We start from the raw sequence: 25984 nt of genomic DNA on the forward strand, positions 1-25984 counted from the left end.
CCCAAGCTGGGGGGGGGCGGGGGTGAGGCAGTCACAGCTGCCCCTGGGCCCCCAAGGCTAGCCCCCTCACACGGAAAACCTAGCAGGCCAAGGCCCGTGCTGTTCTCCCACCTCGGGCAGGCCATCCACCACCCTCCGAGGGGCCTGGTCTATCTACACTAAGCTCTGCCCTGGTGAGCCAGGCGGCAGAGCCTCAGCCTCCCCCTGCCGCCTCGTGCCTCGGAACCACATCACTCATCAGCAAACCCTTCTCCAGATGCCACTCTGACTTCCTGACGTCAACAGGAGCCAGAGAGCACGCACTTGTGAGGGGCAAGAATTGTGCACTCAACTTCCAGCCCGGGCGGGACAGCGGGGTGGCTGCAAATCTACGCTGCTCCTGACCCAGGCTTCCATCCCTGCCGGCGAAGGAGGGCAGTGACGAGTCCTCCTTACCCCGTGCGGGACCACGGAGGACACATACGCGCATGTGGTGACAGCATGCTTCCAGAAGCCAGCAGCAGACACAGGAGCCGAGCAGACCATGGACCCAGCTGCGATGCAATGTCCTGCGTGGCCCCCCACCAGCGGCGACGGGCAGGGACCACCCCCTGACCGTGGCATCTTGGGTGCTACCACACACGCACATTCCAGAAGTGGGGCGGCTGAGCTGTGGGCTCCACCCACACGCACACTCGGTCATATCGTGGGCGCTCTGCCGGGTGCTTTGTCTGCTCGGCATTGTCCTCAGATTCTGCCACGTGGACGAAGCACGCAGTGTGATCGTGCTCACTGTCACCAAGGGTCCACTGCACAAATACTTGGCACGCTGCCACGGGGCACGTGGGTCGTTCCGACCTGCGCTTACGGACAAGGACTTAAGAGCACGCCGCCTGCCCCCCACCCCGTGTGCCGGCGCCTCTCCGCGAGGCCCCCTCGGGACTGCACTTCTCGGTGGCGGCATGGGCACGTCTTTCTGGCTAATGCCAAACGGCTTCCCAAGCCCCAGCGGCGGTGTGACAGCATATCAACGTGCTCTCTACGAAAACGGACGTGGGCAAACGGACACGGACTGCCCCGGCTCAGAGTCGGGAGTCGTACATTCTCCCAAAGAGGCAGGCTCGCGTTAGCACAATCCTTAGGGGAAGTGAAGGCAGGACGAGGCTCAGGGGCACCCTGGAAAAACTCCCCAAACCCAGCGCTTCCCAGGGGGCCGAGCACAGAAATGGAAACAGCCACGCGGAGACAGAAGGACAGCGCGACGGAAGCCCAGAGCTGACCCCAGAGGCGTCGGGGAGGCCCCCCGGGGTCTTGGCCCCATGGGGAGGTGGTCTCCCAGGGAACCAGGGGCCTAAGGGGGGCCGTACTTACAGCTGCGCCTGCTTCTCTGCCAGTTCTTTGGTTTTCTCCTACAATTATAGAGACAAAAAAGCAAACATGAGAAAAAACAGGACACCACAGGATATACTCAATGAGAACACCACCAAATCCACGGTACACCGTCCACATAAAAGCCACGGCACTACTGTTGCAAACATCCTGTACCGGGCGGGCTATTGACGCGAAGCGAGGCGGGAAGGGTCATTTTCCGCTCCGTTCCTGAATATGACCTGCATACTTCCGGCAACAGACACGATTTACACCCAGCTCGCTGACATAACCCCCGGCGTGTTAAGAAATAGTAAAGCAGGGGCGCCTGGGTGGCTCAGTTGGTTAAGCGACTGCCTTGGGCTCAGGTATTGATCCTGGAGTCCCAGGATCGAGTCCCGCGTCGGGCTCCCTGCTCGGCGGGGGGTCTGCTTCTCCCTCTGACACTCCCCCCTCTCATGCTCTCTGTCTCTCATTCTCTCTCTCTCAAATAAATAAATAAAATCTTAAAAAAGAAAAAAAAAAAAGAAATAGTAAAGCAGGTCAAACATTTTACAAACACCAGAACGAAGTCTCAACTAACACTCATACGGTGACGCTTCAAACATACGCTTCCCAACATCAGCCGCCGGGACAATGAGTCCATGGATGTGTGCTTGCGTATTTACAAGTACGGTTAAACATCCTGGCAGGACGCAGGCTTAGCCAACATTTTCCGTCTCTTTTAATCAAGAAATGGTTCTTGCTTTAGTAGCAGGTTGTTATCTGGCTAAGCAGAGCCCCAGTGGCTGCCTCCGTTACTTGTTCTAGGATCTTCCCTTAGTGAGTAGGACAGAGAGCGCTTGATGCCCAACAGACAGACAAATGAAACATCTGGGGCTCTCGACAGACCAGGGCTGAAGCTCATGAACAGCACAGGGGGAAGCATGTGGGGAAGCACGCAGGGGATGGCCCGGATCCAGACTCCTCTATTTCTGAGCTCCAGACCTTGGATGAGCTTGTTCACCCCGACAAGCCTCGGTTTCCCCAGCTGGGACGTGGGGTACAGCACCTGCATCACAGCATCTGACTCACTAGGAAGTGTCTGGCCCAGAGCAGACTTAGGATGGGACGGTGGTCTATGTAGACAGTCACCGCGGGCCCCGGTGTGGTCAGGCTCCGCACAGCATGGACTTCACCTGGCCGGTGCACAGACCACACGAGGAAAGTGACCACACCAGGACAGTCCCAACATCAATCCTCACGGAAACCCTGGGAGGTGGGCTCGGACGCCCGCGATGCACATGGATAACTTACACAAGCCTCTGGACATAACAGCCCATGTTGGCTTTTGCTTTTAAAAGGTTTCGAACATGTTAAATGTGATTTTAATCTGAGGACTCTATCCAGTTTCTACAATCTATGCAGTTTACAGGCCGAGATGAAGGGGCGTCTCTTGGAGGGACTGCATGTAACTGCCAGCCATGCTCTGGGTCCCTGGGGAGTCCAGTCGCTGGGGGGGTGGGGGGGGGCGGCGAGGGCTGGACCCAGGCAGCCAGCAGCACGCTTGCCCCCGGCCCTGCAGAGACAGGCCGGCGGTGCCCCCAGGGGACGCCTGGCAGTGCCCGGAGCCATTTCTGGGAGGGGAGGGGAGCCGCTGGTGTGCTGGGTGGAGCCCAGGGGCACTAGCTGACACCTGACAGCGCGCAGGTGGGCCCCGCAGCAAGGCCCAAGCACGCGTGGTGCCGGGCTCTAGAGACCCCGATGGAGGAAAGGGTTTCCACGTACAGAAGTCAGCCAGTCCTGTGCCCCCACCGCCGAGCTGACGAGGGCTCCACACCGAGGGCTGGAAGAAGCCCAACCTGCTCCTGGCAGAAAGCACGGGACTCCAGGCCATGTCACGGCTGGGCTGGGCCTTGGGGAGGGACATGGGACCAGAGCTGCCGATGCCACGAGGATACAGTGCCACAGAGGACACCCTGGGCTCCCTGGGTGTGCATAGGCAGGGCAGGCCGGCCCTCGGAGAGGAGGGATTCCTGACCTCCCCCACCAGGTGGCCACAGCCCCCCCCCCCCACGCCCCCCGCCGCAGCTCCCGGCATCCCGGTGACTGACCCAGACCGTCTCTCGGATCGCCTTAGCTATCTTGAGCAGGAGCTGCCCAAACGAGCCGGGCTCCAGGCGGGTGGCCGAGTGCTGGACGCAGAGGCAGAGGAGGAAGGCGGGCGCCAGCTTGTGGTCATCACCGCCGGGCTCGATCAGGGTCAGGATGCGCTGCAGCAGTGCATCCTCCACTTCGGGCTCGAACTCCAGGCGCAGCAGCCTCGGCCGCGGCAGGGCGGCCCGCGCGGAGCCAGAGGTGGAGGCGCCCCGGGCCCGGAGCGTGGCGCCGCACATCCTGCAGCCCCGCGGCACGGCGCTTAGTCGGGCCAGGGCCTGGGCAGGCAGGGGCTGGGCCTGCACCGGGTCCTTGAACAGCAGCAGGTAGTGGAGGCCGAGGGAGAGCAGGTCCCCGTGGCGCAGCACCACCGCCCGGCCCCCCACCTCCGAGAAGTTGACGGAGACGGGTGCCCCGGGGATGGGCTCCAGGACCAGCCCGCTCCCCGCCTGCTCTGGGCCTGGGGGCTGGTGCCTGCGGATGGTGCAGTGCAAGGGCAGGATGTCAGGGGCCGAGAGGCTGACGCTGGGCTTGCTGGAGGGGGTCCTCTGGCCCACCATGTGCTGCTCCCGGTTCAGCAGGTACACCAGGCTGTCCTGAAACGCAGAGGCCAGCCTCAGGGGCAGGGCAGCACCTCGCGCAGACCCGCCAGTGGGAAGAAATGAAAGCGTGCCCCCGTCTCTGGTCACCTAGGCCACGTGGCCAGGACCGCCATCCTGGGCCAGCCCTGCCCTGGAGCCCTTCCTAACCTGCTGCTGGCCCCCAGCCTGCCGCACGTTGGGCGCCCACCCTGTCCGCAGGGGTGGAGGCTTCCCAGAGCAGCCTCGGGGGCACACCAGACACCCAGGGATGACTCTAGCTTGGACACAACAGAGGCCAGACAAGGGCCGCGCTGCGCACAGACCCTGGTTCACAGGCACGGCCGAGTGTCGCCAAGCACCCCCACCCCCGCCGGTGATCTGTGACACGCCATGCGCAAGCATCTCCTCTGTGGCTCCCGCTGACCAAGGGCAGCTGCCTCCTCGTGAGACAGAACAGGGACAGGACTGCAGCCTCTCCCAAAACCCTAATGCGATGCAACGCTTCCATAAAGAAAAAGCTTCCTACGAGAAAACTCCGGAGCCTGCATTTCTGGAGCAATAGGTCTTAGGAGCGCATAAAACAGGATGTCAACTGAGAGCAGCGAGTCAGCGCCGGGCAGAACCCGTGAGATCCAGGCCACACCCGTCTCACCAGCTTGGACCCCAACGCTGGCCTCCGAGCGTGCGCCGTGACCACCGGGAGCCCTCAGCTTACGTCTCCCTCATTGAAATGCTAAAACGCACACCCAGGAGTGGGGATTTAACACACTACTGAGACATGCAATGTATGGAAAAGCACGCTGAGTACGCAAGTGCCAAGAAAACCCTCACCTCTACTCCTCTGCCCACCTGGTTCTTGAAGAAACCCTCCCGACCGCCCCACGGAGAGTCCGCCTGAGGACGCCTGCCCTTGCGCTGTCGCCCTTGGGCTGGAGCATAGGCCCCGGTAAAGCCTCGCCTGGAACCCTCGGCTGGCCTCCTGTCGATTCCTATGGCGTGCAGGTGCCCGGCCAGGCTCGGTATGGCGAAGACCCGAGCACCAGAAGCCGCAGCGCCGCACGGCGTGCACCACCCGAGGGAGCTCAGCAAGTCGGCATGAACAGGTGAGCAGGGAAGGAAGCTCCGCTCCTCCAGCCAAGGGCCCCGACAGGAGCGGTGGCAAGTGCTGGCCTCCTCAGACAAGGCTTCCCGCAGCGCACGCGAGGCCATGTGCCACAGGAGTCCGCCCAGCACCCACCGTCTGGACAAGGGGGCGGACCTGTGTCGGGGTCCCCAAAGCCAGGGCACGGCATGGCCCCAGGCACCATCTGGAAAGTGGCCGACCGTTCTTTGAGAAGGAACCTGGTATCGGGTGAGCCCCCTCCCCACCACCTCCCACTGTAGCCTGGACGGAGAGTGCTCTGGAAACAAAGCACAGGGAAGCCTCCACTTCCTCCAGAATCTGGGACGGCCCCGCACGGTGGTCCGCACCACCCCGTTTCTGCAGCCTCATCATCATCAGAGCGACTGGCCGCAGGAGCTCAGGGCTGACTTAGCTAGCGCCAGGAGGAGGCCTTCTAGCCTGAGAACTTCCCGGCGGGGTCCCGGTGGGCAGGCGGGGCGCGGGGCCTCGGGGAGGGGCAGGCTCACGTGCTGGGGGCTGTAGCCTTGCAGGAGCAGCAGGTGGGGCGACTCGTAGAGGGAGTAGCGCATGGTGTCCTGGCCGCGCTCCTCGGGGCCCTGGGCCGTGGCCGAGCTCAGGCTGCTCTCGCTGATGGTGCGGCGTAGCCGGGGTGGGGGGGGGCTCCGGGCACCCCCCGAAGCCAGGGCTGGGGTTCCCTTGGCACGGTGCCGCTGCAGCCTCCGGGCTTGGGCGTTGATCCCTGAAACAGAAGCAACACGGGGTAAACAGTCAGAGCCTAACTGAGGCCCACCTCTAGGCGCTTCTGAATTCAGATCACATGGACCCACTTGTCACACCGGGCAGTTTGGTCAACAGCTGTGGAGAAGCGCGCAGGACTCCACCCTTGACCCCATCCTGGCAAGGCCAGGGCCCCTCTGGGCTCCCCCTGAAAAGCAGGCAGCCCAGCCAGGCCGTGTCCCGAGGCTCCTTACAGGAGCCCATGACCCACCCACCCAACCAGGCACAGCACAGCCCCTCCCCTCCAGACGCCAAACCCACGGCAGCATCGACTTCTGCCAGGTCACTGTGCCAGGGGGTCCTGTGTGTCGCTGCACTGTCCCCCGAGCCCTGCCGGCCCACCAGCGTGTGTGTGCGTGTGCGTGCATGCCTGTGGGGGGGGGGGGACAGCGCGTGTGTGCACGTACATGAGTGCCTGCTGAGATCAGGTGAGACGAGAACTATGCACAGTCCCCCCGCCCCCCCATTTACAAGGAGGAAGGGGTCCTGGGCCAGGTGGTGTGTCTAGGACAGCACGGCTGCTCCTTCCCGTGGCCGCCCCCACCACGGCCAGGTCAGAACACACACACACGCACGCAAACATGCACACAGACACGCACACGCATGCACATGTGCCCCCCCATGAAAGAGTCTGATACATCCAGGAAGTGGTCTTTTAAACAGACGCTGCCGGAAAGCCGAGAAGCCAGATGGAGCCAGGAGGCCAGTCTCCCGTCACTGTCAGGGCTGACCCTGCGTTTGCTTTCTGAGCCCTCTGCCGACACCCCTCCACACAGCCTCCATCCCCCCCACCTGCAGCCTCCCTTCCTACAGCCATTCCACCCGGACCGGACAGAGCCAGAGGAAGGGAGGCCGGCTAGCTGGAGCGAGGCTGCTGCCTTACCTGACCCCGGCGCTTCCAGGAGGAAGCCAGCTCGTCCGCAGCCCGCGGGAGGCCGGGTCTGCAGGAGGCCAGGCGGGCGGAGTGGCGGCTGAGCGAGGCTGTCTGCCTGGCGCCCGCTGCTCCCCGCCTGCTGCAGAGCCGGCCAGCGGCTGGCAGTCTAGGGCAGGGGGGAGGTACGGCGGGGAAGCAGGGGGTGGGGAAGGGAGCCCCTGGGGCCAGGGGCGCAGGCGGGGATGGGGAGAGCAGGCAGGAGGAGGCTGCAGGCACAGGGAGGAAAGGAGGGGAGCAGGCAGGAGGGAGCAGGTGGAAGGAGGAAGTGTGGGCCAGGCGGGGCCAGGAGGGGTGGGGGGAAGGCAGGGGAGCCGGCAGGGGCTGGTGGGGCAGATGGAAGCCAGCCTCCCGCCCCCCCAAATGCCCTGTCCCACGTGCTACTCTTAAGGATGACAGACCCCAGGACTTGAGGCAGCCTTGTGTGACCACGGGGCTATCCCTGAACGAAGAAACATTAAAAAACCAGTCCAGAATGAAGTTCTAGCCCCAAAGCTTTCCCTCCATCTAGGACGGAGCCATAGGACAGGATGAACCTCAGAACGACCTTCCAGAAGTCCAGAGCCTGAGAAGGTGGTCCTTTCCTCTTAGATTCCCAGGGGTGCCCAGCGGCCCCCCTGGATGAGTCCTGAGACCAACACCAGTGTCCCCTGGACTGCAGCCACACAGGGGAGCTCCCCGCCGACTGGGCCCCTCTGCAATTGGGCTCCTACCCCACCCCCACCCCCCGGCGGACGGCCCTCCCAGTGTCCAGAGCCGGCTTCTCTGACCCCGCTGTGGAAAGCAATGGTTCTCACCCTGCCCGTGCTCAGACCCTCTGGGGGAGTTTTAAATACTGCAGCTCGGTCTGGCTCCCAGGTCTCCTTCCTGGGTCCCGGGGCAGTCAGTGAGCACTGACGGGCCAGTGGTACAGGGACCGTCAAAGGCACGCGCCAAGGGCAGCACGGCTCGGCTGCACACAAACACGCCCACAGCGCCCCGCGGACACGGGCCTGACGCGACCCCGCGCACGCCCTGCCCACGGCACAGCCGGGAGGACCCTCATGCACGTGTGGACACCCATGCGAGGACACTGAATGGGCCACAGGACCCTCTGGGGGAACTGTGGTCACAGGATGAAGACGCTGCAGGGGGAAAAGCGGGGTCAAGTGTGCACCCAGAGGTGGGTGGAGAAAGCAGCCTGGAGCATAACACGTAAGGAAGGAGACCTCTGTTTACATGCTTCAAGAGCACAGAAAACATCCACGCATGTTGTTCACAGGTTACCTAATGCGCGTGGAAAGCTATTTTTAAAAAACGGATAGAAAAGACGCACAGCAGACGGAAGAAGTGGCTGCCTCCCAGCGGGGACGGCGCGGAGTCTGGGGCTGCATATGATGTAACGGACCATAGCTCACACGACACACACAATGCCCCAGAACGCATCTTTATATGTAACTGTATACAGACATTTTATTTAAGAAAACTCTAAATCAATACGATACAAAAATGTTAGGTCAATCCTGGGAGGAAGGTATGGGTGTCAGTTACATTATTCTTTATACTTTTACTTCTTTAAACTTTCTTAAAGTAAAAATCCTACACACCTTGCAGGCCTCCCCCAGGCATGTGACCCGCCTGACACGGCTGCCGGACATGCACCCCAGCCCCGTGCCCAGGGAGCGGCTCAGAGGAGGATCTGTGGCTTCCAGAGGGCTTATAAGGACAGCCACCTTCCCTGCTGACATGTGATTTTCCTTCAGCTTTGCCGTCATCAGATCCATGCATCTGAGCACTCCGCAAAACCAGGACAGATCTGCCAAACTCGGAAACACCGTTCCCCGTTCTGGGTGGAGGATGCCAGGTGGCACACAGCTGGACAGAATCCTGGCCAGACGTACCCCAGAAACCTTCAAAGGCATGGCACATGCCAGTGGCCTGCACAGCGCAGGCGTTTTTCAGGGCACTTGGCCCCCAGGGCCCGGGCCACCTGTGATGTGGCTAAGGAGCAGAGAGCAAGGGCTGGGGGCACGTGGGGGGCGGGGGGAGGTGGTGGCGGAGTCAGGAGCCTAAAGGTGGAGTCTCTGCCTGCCCCCTCTCCCCACCGAATGGGGATTTCATTCACAAGGGGGGACTGGACCGGGAATCACTGTTCTTCAGCAAAGAAGTTCTAATGAAATAAAAGGGCCACAGGGTCCACACCTTCCACAGCACAGGGACCCTAGGTGGGAAGCTATTCATCCTACAAAGAGCGTCAGGCCTTGTTCGTGGGTGAAGTGGGTGGAGATGCGCTCCAAAGCTGGGAGGCTGGAATAAGCCCACTCTCCCATCACAACCGCCCCCGCCAACCATGGGCCAGATGTGCTGATCCCACACATTTTCCTGCCATGTTGCGACTGAGCTCAGTGGGGCCAGAGGCTCTGGCCTGATTCTATAGGTCTGAGGGACACCCAGGAATCTGTACTTTGTAAAAGCACCCAGAAGGTTCTGGAACACAGCAGACAGGCATAGGAACTCCTGCTGGGCCACTCTCCCTCCTTTGTCCCCAGACAAAGCCCTATCTACAGAAATGCACCAAGCACTTGGTAAACTTACTTGAGCACCTACCAATTTAACTTGAGTTTTAGATTTCCAATTCTTTTCTCTAGATAAGTGTTTGTCAACTCCTAGAAAGGTGGCAGATATGGGGCTCCCCACTCCACCCTGACATATCAGCTCTGGTGGAAAAGCAGAAACACACCCAGCAGAGGAGTGAAAGCAGGGGTCTGGGTAATCAGAACCTGGAGAGGCCTCTGTGCTTCCCCAGGGCACACACAGGACCCACCTTGTCGTGTTCACAACCAAGGACACACGCATGGGACCACCTTACCCTGTTCTCACTGAGGACACACAGGGGACCCACCTTGTCGTGTTCCCACCAAGGACACACACAGCACCCAACTTGTCCTGTTCACAACCAAGGACACACGGAACCCACCTTGTCGTGTTCCCACCGAGGACACGCATGGGACCCACCTTGCCATATTCACAACCGACGCACATGGGACCTACCTCATCATGTCCACAACCAAGGACACACGCGGGACCCACCTTGTCGTGTCCACAACCAAGGACACACACACAGGACCCACCATGCCACCTAACACTTGCTAAAACACACAGGCACCAGACCCAGAAGCAAAATATTTCTTTCCACATTTTTTTTTAAAGATTTTTTATTTATTTATTTGACACAGAGAGAGAGTTAGCAAGAGCAGGAACACAAGCGGGGGAGTGGGAGAGGGAGAAGCAGGCTTCCCGCAGAGCCGGGAACCCGATGCGGGACTCGATCCCAGGACCCTGGGATCATGACCCGAGCCGAAGGCAGACACTTAATGACTGAACCACGCAGGAGCCCCTTCTTTCCACATTTTAAGAGGATGACTGAACTCGAGGAGATGCTGGAGCAGCAGGAGGCACACTCAGTCACAGATGCTGATGGGTGCACAGGGTCCACCCAGCCTGGCCCAAACTGTTTGCCTCTGACTCGGGAATTGGGCAGGGGCTCCTACTCTGCAGGTGTGACCATGATGGAAAGAGAGAGAGAGAGAGAGAGAGAGAATGGACGCGTTCACAGAAAGGAGCTCTGAGCCTTGCTCTCCCTGGCCCCTGGCTCTAGCTAGCCCCTCTCCTGCCCGGGGTGAAACCCCCCAGCGTGCAGCTCTGCGGGGCAGGGCTCCCTGGGTCCTCATCCCCTGCTCAGACGTGGCGGGGTGACGCAGCCAGCCAGGCAGGGAAGGAAGAGGTGGGGGGTGACACCCTGGGCCACACGGCTCTTTGATGTGCAAGCCCCTCTTCCCGCCACAACAGGCTGGTGAGATGTTCCCTCTGCTGGCAGAGAGGAGAGGACTCTGCCCATACCAGGGGTGGCAAAATTAATTTTGAAAACAGTGGGTAGCTGTCACCAGAGCTCCGGTCATGGGCTCGATGCTGGCTCCAGAAGAGCACTGGAAAGAAAAACACAGCTCTTTCCTGAACGTCACTAAGTTCAGCACAATAAATTTAACCTGCAGGTTTTACCTCGGAATCCTGTTTGCTCTTCCCTCCGGGACTGTGAGCATTTGAAACAATATGTACAACTGGGAAACTTTTGTGTTGCCTACCCCCATGGCCCAGGTCTCACGGATGTGGTTACCACTGGCTGTTGATGGGGCAACAAAATGGTCCTGTGTAAGGGAATTCCACTAAAATCGGGGGAATTACACTTTTTAAGTGATACCTAATACCAGCTGGGGATACATTGCTGAAATACAGCACCTGCTGCACAATGCAGAGGGAGGCTCAAGCAAGTCCTCTTGAACTAGAACGCCCTTTTCTACCTTAGCAAAGACACAGGATGGAGTTCTTGCTACCAAGCAGTCCTCGAAGTTAATTTTTTGTATTCCAAATACACAAAAAAGAACAACTAACTTACAGACAGTTTGGTGAGCACCTATCTACCGCATGGCCAGCCTTATTCTGGGCATTTTGCATTTAATTCCACTTCATTCTCACATTAAACCCTATGAAGGTTTAATACCGCAGGTGGACGGGAATATGTTAGCCTAGCTTATTGGGAGCAGTCTGCCTACTGGCAAAGAAAAGTCTCAACAAATGTACACTGAGCCCCCCTCTCCTGTATCAGGAACAAGACAAGGATGCCTGTGCTTTGACCACTTCTACTCAACACTGCCCTGGAGGTTCTGGAGAGTGCAATTAAGGCAGGAAAAACAAACGAAAGGTCTGAGAATTGAAAAGAAAGAAAGAAAGAAAGTTATAACTATTCTGCAGACACTGTGATTGTGTTTGTAGAAATCGCAAAAGGATCTACAGACAAATTACTAGAATCAGCAACGTGAGTAGACATGGTGAGTGTGCATATTCAATCATGTTTTCATACAGGAGAAACAATGGGAAAAGGATACGCAAAAGCAATGACACCACTTATAATCATGTCAAGAAACACAAAACTACTACAGAATAAGTCTACCAAACGATGTGCAGACCACAACACTGAAAACTGCACGACACCATTGACAGAAATTAAAGGCCTAATGAATAGAAAGGTATATACCAAGTTGATGGAGTGTATGGATGTTAGTTCTCTCCAAACTGGTGCAGAAGCTCAAGGCAATGCAATTGCAGACAGAGTCTCAGCAAATGTGTGCGTGTGTGTGAGTGCATGCACAATCAAGTATGTGTGTGCATGCAAACTGGTAAGATGTATATGGCAATGCAAAGGGTGAGGTAACCTTGGAGATCAATGACAATGCTGGAAGACTTGCACTACCAAATAAGAGCCTTTTCTAAGCTACGGTAACAGAGAATGTGGCACTGGTATGCGGACCAACAGACAACTGGAACAGAAATGAGAGTCCTGGAACAGAATCTCACATCCATAGAAAGGATGGTCTTCTCAATGAATGATACTGGGTCAACTGAATCTCCATATGGAAAAAACAGGAATCATGACCCCTACCTCACACCATCCACAAAAATTAACTCCAGATGGATTACAGATCTGGCCATGGAGGTAAAACAAGAAAGCATTCAGAGCACAGGCAAAGATCCTCATGGCATTAGGCACACAAAGATTTCTTACATGGGGAAAAAAAAAAAAAGATTTCTTACATGGGGGGAAGGCGCTGCTCACAAAGGGAAGACTGCCCACGGATGCTTCTCAGTGCCCTGGGGAGGTTACAGAGACTGACAAGCACAGCCCTTCAAATATGATGCTTACATTGGTCAGAGAAACAAGAAAGTTTCTAGAGGGACCCTAAAAGAATGTTTCTTTTGTCCACCAAACTAAAATTCAGATACAAAATTTAACTGTGTGGTTTGCAGAACAACAGTGAAAACTGAATCCACAGCCTCACCAAGTTTCCTATGTGAAAGTTAAGGCACTGATTGGGAGAAAGAGGGACCCTAAACCTTGGAACAGGGAAAGGAGGGTGGGCTCCAATGACGCTGAGAAGCTTGAACTGCTGATTCAATCTGAGCCTTACTTGCCAAAGCAGCAGCCTGTCCTCCTGCATCTGAAAAGACCAGCCTTCCCTTGCTTCCAGAACCTACAATAACCTCACGTGGGAGCCAAAAGGGGAGGCCTCCTTCCCTGAACACCCACTTCTACCCTTGTTAGTACACCTCGGTGCACCACTGAACCCACAGGCGCCAAGTTTTAGTGGAGACCAGAGCAAGAGGAAGATGGGCAGCAAGTCTGGGCTGCAGGCAAGCCACTCCGACCCTGGGGATCCAACAGCACTGGAAGAATCTGTGGCAAATAAGTCTGCAGTGTGGACCCTCTGGGGCCAACCTCAGGAGTTTGGAGCATACCTGCTTCCTTCCTTTTGAGAAACAACTCCTAACCCATTATTGAGTGGCACCTGGAGGTCTCATACCGGGACATTACAGGACCGTTCGTGAACCTGAATTCCCCTCCCCATCTGGTGTGGTTTCTTCTTTCCTGACTGGCACAGTAATTGTATTAAGAACTTCTCTTCAGAAGAATGTAGAGGCAAACTACAGATTAAGAGGAGATATTTGCAGTACATACATCACAAAAAGGACTCGTCTCCAAAATCAATATGAAAAAGGCAGAGGACCCAACAGAAAAGTAGACAAGGGCTTTGAACAGATACTGCAAAGTAAGAATATCCCAAATGGTTTTTTAACATAGGAAAATGTGGTTAACCTCATTAATCATCAGATTTACAAATTAAAACCACAAAGCAATAGCACTGTACAACCGTGAGAATTACTAAAATGGAAAAGACAGGCAGCACCAAGTATGAGAGAGAAAATGGAACAGTCAGAACTCTTACACACTGCTGGTGGGAGTAAAAATAGGCGCACACACTTAGGAAGAAAAGGTTTAGCAGCATCTCCTACAGCTGGACATACACACACCCACTGGCCCACTGACTCCACTCCTAGGTATATACTTTTTTTTTTAAGATTTTATTTACTTTTTTGAGAGAGACAGAGAGAGCATGAGAGCGGGGAGGGCCACAGGTAGAAGCAGACTCGCCGCTGAGCAGGGAGCCTGACATGGGGCTCGATCCCAGGACTCCAGGATCATGACCTGAGCCGAAGGCAGACACCCAACTGACTGAACCACCCAGGCACCCCCAGCAGCATTATTCCTATTGAGACCAAACTGGAAAAACCCAAGTGTCTGTCAACAAGAGAATAGCTACATAAATTGAGGTGTATTCATAAAATGCAATATTGTACAGCAGTAATGAACTCTTCCCGAACCAACAAAATAAGTCTTTAAAATATGATATTAAGCAAAAAACAAACAAAAAAAAAAACAAGGCCAGACACAAAAAGGTATATATGATATGATTCTATTATGGGAAACACAAGAACAGGCAAAAGTGATCTTTGGTGTTGGAAGACAGTTGGGTCAGTGACTGTCAGGAGGGACAATGCAGGAACCCACTAGAGTCCTGGTAATGTCCTATCTCTTGATCTGCGTACTTGCTTCACGGTACACTCACTTTTTGAAAATTCACTGAGCTGCACACTTATAATCTGTGCACTTTTCTATTTGTATGCTATATTTCAGTGAAAAGTTTCCTTCCAAGAAAAGGAGCTCAGATGTTGAGACTACCATACACAAGATATAAAACTATACATACCCTGTTTATTTTTTTATTTTTTTATTTTTCTTTAAGATTTTATTTATTTATTTGAGAGAGTGAGCAAGTGAGAGAGATAGCATGAGCAGGGGTAGGAGCAGAGGGAGAGGGGGAGGGAGAAGCAGACTCCTTGCTGAGCAAGGAACCCGATGTGGGACTCCATGCGGGGCTCGACCCCAGGACTTCGGGATCATGACCTGAGCCAAAGGCACACACTTAACCGACTGAGCCACTCAGGTGCTCCTACACTCAGCCTGTTTAAAGAAATAAAACACACTTTGAAATCTGTAGAGAACAATCAATTATAAACAGCAACGCCAGGTTTGAAAAATAACCAATTAGAACCTCTAGAAATGAAAAATACAGTAACAGAAACTACAACTTCAGTGCAACATATCAGACCCAACAGAAAAGAGAATGGGTGAACTAAAAGACCAGTCAAAAGAAATTATCCAGGAAGTGGTGCAAAGACACCAAAAGAAAGAGAAATTCTACAAGAGGGGTTACGAGATATGGAAGACAGAGAGAGAAGGTCTGACACGTGTTTAAAGACAGCTCCAAGAAGAGAGGAATAAGAATGGGGCGAAGGTGATATTTGAAAAGAAAACAGCTGAGAATCTTCCAGGGCCGACCGAAGAATCCAGTGCATAGGTTTGTGAAGTCCAATAAAAGAAAGAAGAAAGCCATCACAGGAAAACCACCGACTCGCCTCCCTTATGAACGGAGACGAAGAAGCCTCTAATAAGACACTGGCAAACCAAATCCAGCAACAGATAAAAAGGATGACACATCACCACCAAGTGGGACTTATCCCAGGCACACAAGGTAGATTTAACATACAAAAATCAATAACTGTAATACACCAAATCCATAGACTAAGAGCCCAAACCCCACGATCCTCTCAGCAGACACAGCACGGAGCTCAGGACATCAGGAACATCTGAGTAAGGGTCTCAACAAATCCTCTTCCCAAAGACCCACACACTCAAAACAGGTGAAATGAAACTACCGTGTAGGACAAAACACAAGGCTGGTGTCACTTAAAAGCGAGAAGGCGGGCGTGAGAAAATCAGGACGTGGCACCTGTGTGCGGGGAAAGGCGAGGGCGGAGTCACGGCGACCCGGTGCGGATGGAGCAGGCCACCAGCAAGCGGGGCCGCGCCTGCGCTCCGGGCACAGCTCAGGTGTGCAGTGCTCGCTCTGTAGGGTTTCCACGGAGCCCAGCGCTCGCCCTCTCCCTCACACGCAGCTACACACACCCCACCCCCACCTCACAGCCGCACTGCCTTGCCTCTCGGGGGCACAGAGGACACAGCCTGGCTGGCGGAGGGGCCTGCAGGAGACATTGGGGACACCAGAAGCCAGGAACACGGCGCAGAGTCCGCTCTCAGTAACGGTCTACACCAGCCTAGTCTACACCAGTGGTTCTGAAAACGGGATGCTGCCGGGAGGGGTTGAGTGTCCAGGAAAACTTCCAAGGGAACACTGTCCCCCCTGGGATTCTGTCTGCTGCAGCCTAGTCCTTCAGCTGGGTCATAGGTACACAAATCATTCATTCATTACCCTGTGTCTGCTTTCTGGTGCTTGAAGTATCTCAAAATCAAGCACATGAGTACTGAATGGGAAATATAAACACTTCGCAAACACTGTAAAAACCATTCAACCTCACAAATCCTCCAGGAACACAAACTGCAGCAGTGAGAAATCGTGTTCCCCTGTCAAACTAGCGGACAATTTTACATGACAGAATCGTGCGATGGTGAGGGTACGGAGATGGATGTTCTCAGAAACTGCTGGTGGGAACGGAAAGTGGCACTGATCCACCCCCAGTTCTAAAAATAGCTCTTAAGCTACATACCACCACTAGATAGAGACGTATCAGCATCTAGAGACATCTCCATCCTTCACAAAGGAACTCCACTTTTAGGTTGCTGTCCTACAGAAATAATCAGAAAGGAATCAAACATTTATGTACAAGGATGTTTATATAAGCATTATTCACAAAGAAAAAATGGGAACTATTCTTAAAATCCAATAGGAATATGGCAGATATACTCATTCACTGGCATTAAAAATTATGTTCATAATATGAGCAAATAAATAAAAGTTCAAAAAAATGGAGGACATTTAACTATGTCTATTTAAATTGTGTAAGAAAGTAAATACAACACTAAGAAGAGACTGGAATGATAGGAGGGGGCATTTTAGGTGATTTTTATTCTCTTCTTTATACTTCCCCTATTTTCCAAATTTTCAACAATAGAAATGTCATTTTTTTTTAAAGATTTCATTTATTTATTTGACAGAGAGATAGAGAGAACAAGTAGGCAGAGAGGCAGGCAGAGGGAGAGGGAGAAGCAGGCTCCCCACCGAGCAGGGAGTCCGATGCGGGGCTCGATCCCAGGACCCTGGGATCATGACCTGAGCCGAAGGCAGCCGCTTAACTGACTGAGCCACCCAGGTGCCCCGAAATGTCATTTTTTAAGTGGAAAGAAATTGCCTTTTTAAAAAAATTTAATTTTATTTAAATTCAATTAACATATAATGCAGCGTTAGCTTCAGAGATAGAGTTCAGTAATTCATACATTCATACAATTCGTACATTCATACAGTGTTGCATATACAACAGCCAGTGCTCATTACATCATGTGCCCTCCTTAAAGCCTGTCCCCCAGTTACCCCATCCCCGCTCCCCGTCCCCAAGAAACTGCATTTTAAAGCACTGACGAGAATTATTTCCATGGTAAAACCTGGACCCTCTCACATTAATTCGAGTCTCAGTCGGGAAACAACATCCCCTCTTTAGAAGGAACTAATAACCCAATTAAGATAATGGGTAACTGAGTAGAAAAAATGCTCAAGCCACTTGTCAGTCAGTCACATACGGAAACAGAGCATTCCAGAACTGTGACACAGAAACAGCGGTGTGGCAGAAGCAAGAATTTTATTTAGCTGGACCCAAGGCCCAATCTGGTTCTCCCAAGATGACAAGATGGCGCTAAGCCCTCTCTCGGAGGACGGGGTGACACGTGACAGCTAGCACCGACAGACGCGACTGACCCAGGGGCCGCTTTCTGCTCCAACCCCAGCAGGAGGGCGTCCCCTGGGTCCAGCCTCAGAAGCAGTTCTTCCTATCAGAGCGGAGCAGTCCCATCTCTCATTGGGAATCCTGCCCCCAGAGAAGGGCCACCCCCACCCACCACTCTGCATCTCCCCCCGCAACACGCACCACTGCTCTGGAATAAGCTCCCCACGCTCACCGCTCACCGCAGGTTGGAAGAAACAGTGGGGGCTGTTGCTTTGAAAGTAGAGCAAGAAGACAAAGATGAGAAACTAGGAGACAAAAAAAAAAAAAAAAAATCCGAAAAACAGATCCAGAACCTGAATAACAGAAGAGCCAGAAGAAATCATCAAGAGAGTAACGTATCTTTCCAGAACTGAAGATCATGAGTTTTTAGATTAAAATGGCCCATTAAAGTCCAACACACAAGAGAGGTTAAAAAATGCATGAAGGGTCAAGATATGCAAATGGATATATATAAATAATAGTTACAACCATAATTTTTTTTAAGTAAAAAGGTAAGACTCTCCCCCCAGGAGCAAACACACCCTCCCAAGGCACAGGTGACTCTTCAGGGCAAGGCTGGGGAGGGAGCAGAATAAAGAAATTAGGTGCTTTCAGAAGGAGACACGAGGGGGGAGGAAACACAGCGTCTAGCAGCTTCTCCGAGGGGCGCTGGAAGCTATGAGAAATGGACCAACTTCAAAATTCTAGGAAGAACGTGTTTTTTTTTTAAGATTTTTTTTTTTTTTTTTTTTTTTGAGACAGAGAGAATGAGAGAGACAGAAAGCACATGAGAGCGGGGAGGGTCAGAGGGAGAAGCAGGCTCCCTGCCGAGCAGGGCGCCCGATGCGGGACTCGATCCCGGGACTCCAGGATCATGACCTGAGCCGAAGGCAGTCGCTTAACCAACTGAGCCACCCAGGCGCCCGGAAGAACGTGTTTTCATTCTAAAACTCTACACCCAGATAAACTATTAATCGAGTATTAAGCAGGATAAGGATCTTTTTAGACATACAGGGTCTTAAGCAATTTTAATTCCCATGCGCATTGTGTCCAGTTTAATAGTCCTTTTTATTTTAGTGGTAAGTAACACATATTCCTGTATTGCAAAAAAAAATTTTTTTAAGATTTTATTTATTTATTTGACAGAGAGAGACACAGAGAAAGAGGGAACACAAGCAGGGGGAGTGGGAGAGGGAGAAGCAGTCTTCCTGCCGAGCAGGGAGCCCCATGCGGGGCTCAATCCCAGGATCCTGGGATCATGACCTGAGCCGAAGGCAGACGCTTAACAACTGAGCCACCCAGGCACCCTACAAAATTGTTCTTAATGATCCCAAAACATACATAGCGCTCCATCCACACCATGGAGTATTCCATAATTCCTAAAGTGAATGAATGAGAACTGTAATAGTAGTGGAGGGAGTTTCTCTCTCTCTGACAAATAAATAAAAGCTTAAAAAAAAAAAAAGATGCAGGGGGGTCTGGCAGGAAAACCAAGTATGTGATCCCATTACTAAAACAACAAACTTTGACCCAAAGCCCACGCATGTGCCTGCTTGAGTAGGGGCTGCACAGGATTGCCCAAGGGCAGAGAAACTACAGAAGGCCACCGAGGGAGGCAGAATTCTAAGATGACCCCCATCATCTCCACCTCCTGGGATTACTCCCATCATTGTGTTCAAGGGCCAAGAGATTCTGCAGATGTAATTAAAGTACTGATGGGGTTGATCTTAAGATACAGAGACAATCCAGGGGGCCCGACCTAATCACGTGAGTGCCATCAGAGCAGGGAGTTTTCTCCGGCCGGTCACAGAAATCAGAGACTTGACCTGTGAGAAGGGTTTGAACAAGGGGGTGCTCCACTGCGGGGCTGGGAGGGGCCCCTGGTTGACAGCTAGCAGCAGGAGGAGGAAAGGCAGAGGCTAGACGGAGACCCCAGTCCTACAACCCCAAGGAACTGCATGCTGCCGATAACCTGTGGGCTTGAGGGCCCGCAGCTGCCAGGTGAGCAGAGGGTCCAGCTACCCCATGCCAGACTCCCCACCCACTGACACTGTGAGACACTAAAAGGGTGTTGTTTTAAGCCACTAGAGGTGTGGTTATTTGTTACGGGGATGACAGTGGATTTGCGTGCCGGGAAGTAAGGCACTGCTGTAACCAATACCTACAATGGGGCAGGTACTCCAGGGTTGGAAGAATTCGGGGAGCATGGTAGATGGAGTCCCGACAGCCTTCAGCAGGCTATTCATAGAAACGTGGGCAGGAAAGACGCTGCTGGTAGGGACTCCAAGAAACAGAGGAGCACTTCCCTAAACTGTCTCCGAGGAAGCAGAAACTGCTGTGAGCAGCGTGTCCCGGGAATCTAGACTTTGAGGGAGCTGCCGCGGAGGCTCACAAGGACACGTGGGTTCCTGGAAACCCAGGAAGGGACCTGGTCATGCGGAAGCAGGACTTGTAACTGAAGGGCCTGAACAGACTGCTCAGCAGAAGCCACCTAGGCCCTGCTACCTGTCTTGAGAGGCAAAGAGGGGAGAAATGGAAGAACGGAGAATGAAAAGGGAGCCCGACTGCATGACTGCAAATGCTCAGCCTCTCCGCATGACAAGAGGCCAAGAGTCAGAACCCGCTGTGGGGGAGTGTGGCACAGAGACGAGGCTCAGTGTCCTGCTCAACCCTCTCTTGGCGCCTCGGAAGGATCTGGAGGTCAGAGCGCTGGGCCACACAAAGACCCTTGCAAGAGACTAAGGGTGTTCCTCATCGGTTCTCTTCATCCAACCAGGGGCGCTGGAGAAGCTTACGAGCGAGCACCCTCACATCTCAGCAGAAGCTGGAAGCAGAGAAGGGCCATGTCAGAAGCGTCGTCCGTGGGTGTGGCTTGTGTGACAGTGTATGCCCCAGGAATCCACGCCCAGCACGGCCTCCGGATTCTCCAGAACAAGCAGCTCAGACTAGGGCGGAGGGAGCCCGGCACGACAGAGGCTCCTGACAGGCAGGAGGCTGAGGAAGCCACTCGCTGGGCTGCAGAGGAGTCCCATTTTCAGGGAAAACAAAGGATGGCTCAGAGCCCAGAGGACGGCAGGCAGTGTGTTCCCAGGCCTTGAAATTTAACCACGGACTCCAGCTGCAGTTTGCCGGGCTGGGTTTCAAACACTGCCTGGACCAGCGGCTCCTTCTCGCCGTCCACGGCCCTCTTTCGGACGCAGCACGCCGTGACTCTTGTCCTGCACCTGGCCGGCCACTGCATGCCGGGAGCCTCTGGTCCCACAGGCCCGCAGGTGGGGAGGCCTGCACTTAGTGGATGTACTCGGGCACCTGCTCCGCCCCGACTCACACTATGTGCATGACAAGCACTGGGACTTGAACGGATACATAATGGCATGAGGCTGTGGGGCCTGGGGACGGCTGAAGCATTTTGCCATTGCTACGGATACAGCTCTAGCCAGACCTAAGATGACCCCCAGGGACCCCCGCCCTTGTATAATCACCTCCCCTGAGTGTGGAGGGACCTGTACATGGGGCAGCCATCCTGCCCCCAGCCAGGCTCTGCTTTATGGCAAAAGAGGCTTTTGCAGGTGTAACTGATCATCAGTTCACTCTGGGTTCATCTAAAGGGAGACTGTCCAGGCAGGCCTAACCCAAGCACATGAGCCTTTAAAAGCTGAAAGGCAGTTAAAGACCTGAAGAACGGGGGAGGGCTGGTGCAACCCTGCTGACCTGAAGGGGGGCAGGTGGAAAGCAGGTGGGAGCAGCCCCAAGACAACAGCCGGCAGGGAAATGGGAAGCTCAGCCCTATAACGGTGAGGAACTGAACTCTGCCCACAGTAAGGAGGAGCCTCCTGACAAGAGCTCGGCCCGGATGACACCTCGGATTCGACCTGGTGATACCCTGAGATTCCAGCCATGCCAGCCTGCTGATCTGTGAGCTAAGGAAAGGCTGCTATGCGTGGGGTACTTTATTATATGGCAAGGGAACACTGATACGTGTCCACACCAGGTCATTACCATGAAATCGGGAGGAAACAGAATGGCAGAGGCACTGATGCGAGAGAGAATTCCATGGTGAGAAAAAAGTTTCTATCACGTGAACAAATTTATGTGACATTAAACGTGACTGTATTTGTTAGCATTTAGAGAGGTGTCTGTTCTCCAAAATAGAGCTGACTTTGGACAAGGACAGCATTCCCGCTGGCCATGTGGGGCATAAACAACCGAGAAAGAAACCGTCAGGCCAACATCTGAACAAAAAGAACCCAGAGGTGGGAGTTTCTGAAGCTACTTTGGTCCTGAAAGCTTTGGCCAGTTCCAGGAATGAGAACAGTGGTGCTGCGAGAAATCGAAGGCCCGGGCTCGCCGAGTCGGAGCGTCCACCGGACACCCTCCCCACTCTCTCGTCCTTCCCTTCCCTGGTTCCGGCTCCATAAAACGCTGCTTCTCTTCTGTCCTCTGGAACAGTCGGGGGTGCAGTATTGGAATAATCCTGTCCTTGAGTATGAGGAAGAACTGGCCTGTACAGACTTCGGGTCCAGTGTTTGCACGGCTGGGGTGGGTTTGGGCGTGCGTCCGAACTGCTCACTCTCTCTCTCGGGGAGACTGTCAAGCGTTCAGTCTTTCTTGAGAGAGCTTCGGTAGGCCATCTTTTTCTAGAAGATTGTCTATTTCATCTAAGTCTTCAAATTCGCTGGCAAAAAGCTATCCGTAAGATCCTTTTCAAAACCCCCTACAGCAGCTGGAGCTGCACCCCTTTCACATCTGAGACCGCTGCTATGCACCGTCTTCGTTTTCCTCATCAGTCTTCCAGTTTTGACTACTAGTCTTTTCAAAGAACCCACTTTTCATTTCATTGATCCTCTCCCCTGCATGTTTTCTGTTTGCTTTCTGCTCTACATTGTTTATTTTCTTCTCTCACTGAATTTATTAGACATATATTTTTACCTAATCCAGTAGGCAGGTAGCTCACCAGTGTTCAGGCTTTATTTAGTAAAAGCATTTAAAGCAATGGCCCTCCTTGGGGTGCCTGGGTGGGTGGCTCAGTTCATTAAGCGTCCGACTCTTGGTTTCGGCTCAAGTCATGATCTCAGGGTCAGGAGACCGAGCCCCGTGTCGGAGTCTGCTTGAGATTCTCTCTCTACCTCTGCCCCTCCCCCGACTCGTGCTCACACTCTAAAATGAAATCTTAAAAAATAAAAAAAAAAGCTATGCCCCTCCTTCCAAATCCCACATCAGCTGCATCCCACAAGTTCTGGTTCACGTTAAAGTCTTTCTTGATCCCTGAGTTACTTGGAAGTGTTTGAACTTCTAAATACCTGAGTGCTGTGTTGGAGACGGCCATCGCTGCTGGTCAGGACCATTCTCTCCTCCTTCCTAACAGCAGCATGCTGGGGAACGGCGAGGTAATGCGCCCAGCTCACTAAAACTACCTTTTCCGGTGTGTCTTGCAGATAGGCATGGCCAGGCGACGAAGGTCCTGTCAGTGAGCGAGGAGGGCATGTTCCCATTGGGACTTCTAAGAAAGTTCCATGGAAGGAGGATACGGTTGGCAGGGACATCTCTGCCTGGCCCTCTCTTCCTGCCTTAAACACGGATGTGATGGCAGGGGCCCCGTAATCATCCTGCACTAGAGGGGACCTTCCAGACTGCAGGCATGAACTAGAACGGTGGGGCTGAACATGGAAGGGCTGTGGGGCCCTGATGACCTGCAAAGCCACCTGTTGGCCCTGAACCTACGGCTGCCGTAACGTGAAAGAAAAGAAACCTGTCCTGGGCTCCACTGGTCACCTGGCCAAATGTAGTTCCTAACTGCCACAGACGCTTCTAAGATACCACTGTGGTATTGGTTTTTTGACCAAAAATAGTTCACACATATGAAAGCATTTATAACTTAGACTAATAATAAAATGAACACTGCTTCATCCACCACCTAACCTGAAAAAGGTAGAACATTTCTAGGCTCACTGTGTCCTCAAAACGATACCTCCCTGTCCTCTCCCTACCTCTCATCTCACCAAAGGGAAGCACTACTCCGGATTCTGTGATTAACACTCCCTTAAATTATGGCTAGATCACACATTTTTGTAACCCTAAGTTATACTGCTCTACTTTGCTTGTATCCCACTATTTTTCTGCAATTTTCTTTCTTCCTCAATATTGTGAGATACATCCACATTGACGCACGTAGCTGTAGTTCACTTAACCACACAGCTCTACACTGTTCATTGCATGAAGACACCACTATCTACCCATTCCCCCATTGATGGGTTTGTGGGTTATCTCAAGCTTTAAGCTATCACCAAACGCTGCTACCAACACTCCCGTACTCTTCTCCTGGTGACCCATGGGACAGAGTCTCTAGGAGAGTGCTTCCCAACTCTTCTGACACCATGGCATATGTAGAAAATGATGATATTTACATGCACACTGGAGGAAAACTGGAGGGGTGTAGACTTCTGGATGCAGCCGCAGAGGGGGCCCACAGACTGGCACCTTGAGGGTTCAGGGGACCAGTAAAATGAAGCACCTCAACGTCCCACAGCCCGGTGGCAGAGGTATGCGCGAGCAGGCCAATGGTGCTAGGTAAGTCCAAACTGTCTCCCGAGGGAGACACTTCCTGCTTTCAAAGACCCTGGGCTAGAGCTCCCAAGGCTCCCCCTCCTCACAAGCCCAGATGTTGTTAGACTGACATTCTGTAAGACAAATGTCTGTGCTCTTAATTCGTGTTTCCTCACTGCTAATGAGATGGGGCATCTTTCTGTGCTTACTGTCTATTCCTAGCCGCTCTTCTGAGACACCTGTGCACTTCTTTTGCCCATGTTTTATTGGGTAGTTTGATCTTCTTAACCAGATTGTTTTTGGCGTCCTTGATATATTCCAGATAGTAATCATTTGTCAGTTTTATGTATTCTAAAATCTCCCTGCTTGAGCTTGTTTTTCACTTTTCACTGTTCGTTATTTAATACAATTAAGAGATTCTGTTCATCAGCCTTTAATGGTTTGAGCCATTTTTGTGTGTGGGTGTCTTTTTCAGGAAATTCTTCTCTACGCTATTTGTTACTGAATAAAATAAAACCTGTTTTGTAATCAAAGAATATGCTCTATGAATCAGATATTCTGCAATATGCTGAGTCTTACTTTCTGATCAAGCAGGAGGCTAATTTTTGCACATGCCCAGTGCTTATTTGAGACTGATATACACTTTCCACTTGTTGGGTGGAAGGTACTGTAATAAATACCCAAGAGATCAGGGATGACAAACGCCAGCCGCGGGGGAGGGGTGGGGGGGTTAACAAATCCAGCCCTGGCCATCTGCTTACATATCATCTCTGGCTGCTTGCATTCCACAAAGGCAGAGTTAAGTAGTTGAGACAGAGACCGTATGGCCTCACAAAGCCGAAAACATTTACTATCTAGCCCATTATAGAAAAAGCTTGCCAACCTCTGTTGTACTCAAAAACCTTTTTTTTTTTTTTTTTGGTCTGCTTGATATCAATTAATGAAAGAGCTGCTTTAAAATCTTCTATGACAATGACACGGGCAATTCTGCTAATCCTCGCTTGTTATGGTACTTTATGTTGAGGCTAATTTATTAGGTGAAAATAGGTTCTAAATTGTTCCATTTTCATGGTACATTACTCATTCTATTGTTAAGAGCAGTGGTCACTCTTGTCCCTAGTTGTTATTTCTGCTATGAAATCTGCCTGGATGATACTGTCACTCTAACAGTCTCTTTTCCTTAGCATGTATTTCTTCCATTCTTTTATATCTTAGGTTTTGGATGTGTCTCTCATAAACAGCACACAGCTGCACTCAGTTTTTCCGTGGAATCTGACACTCTTTAGTCAGGAAGTCTGGTCCATTTGTATAGTGACATACATTTGGTTTCATTTCCACCATCTTAGACTGTATTTTCTTTTTACCTGTTTTTCCCTATGCTCCTCCCCCTCCCTTTTTTTGCCTCCCTTTTTCCTGCCTTCTTTTGATTAAAATTATTTTCACTCCATTTTTTACCTTATTGAAGTTTTAGCCTTTTCACATGTTCCCCTAACATCATAACATGAATTCTAGACTTAATGAAGATTTCATCAGCGTCTTTATCCTCCTCTGCAACAATATAAGGGCATCAAAAAAATTTATTTATTTGAGAGAGAGAAATGGAGCAGGGGGAGGGGCAGAGGGAGAGGGAGAAGCAGACTCCCTTCTGAACAGGGAGCCCGACATGGGGCTCGATCCCAGGACTCCGGGATCATGACCTGAGCCTAAGGCAGACACTTAACCGACTGAGCCACCCAGGCACCCCGAGCATCTGAACTCTTATTGTCAGATTTAAACCCCTTTGCTTGCTTCTTTATTTTTATTGTTTTGTTTTCAATGGAGAAATACATCATGTTTTCA

The 25984-nt window shown here is 52.8% G+C and overlaps 1 protein-coding gene across 1 annotated transcript in view; it reads right to left on the reverse strand.

Moving 5' to 3' along the window:
* RADIL (Rap associating with DIL domain) overlaps positions 1–25984 on the reverse strand; it is a 62992-nt gene that overhangs the window by 18219 nt on the left and 18789 nt on the right. Inside the window, exons 3-5 of the mRNA XM_034988295.1 lie at positions 5694–5926; positions 3441–4079; positions 1351–1388 (exon numbers count right to left, since the gene is read on the reverse strand). Of these exons, the coding sequence (XP_034844186.1) occupies positions 1351–1388; positions 3441–4079; positions 5694–5926 (910 nt within the window). The remainder of the gene's footprint in view (positions 1–1350; positions 1389–3440; positions 4080–5693; positions 5927–25984) is intronic.

The sequence above is a fragment of the Mirounga leonina genome, unplaced genomic scaffold, assembly GCF_011800145.1.
Source record: "Mirounga leonina isolate KUSES-001 unplaced genomic scaffold, KU_Mleo_1.0 Mir_454, whole genome shotgun sequence".
Taxonomy (NCBI): Eukaryota; Metazoa; Chordata; class Mammalia; order Carnivora; family Phocidae; genus Mirounga; species Mirounga leonina.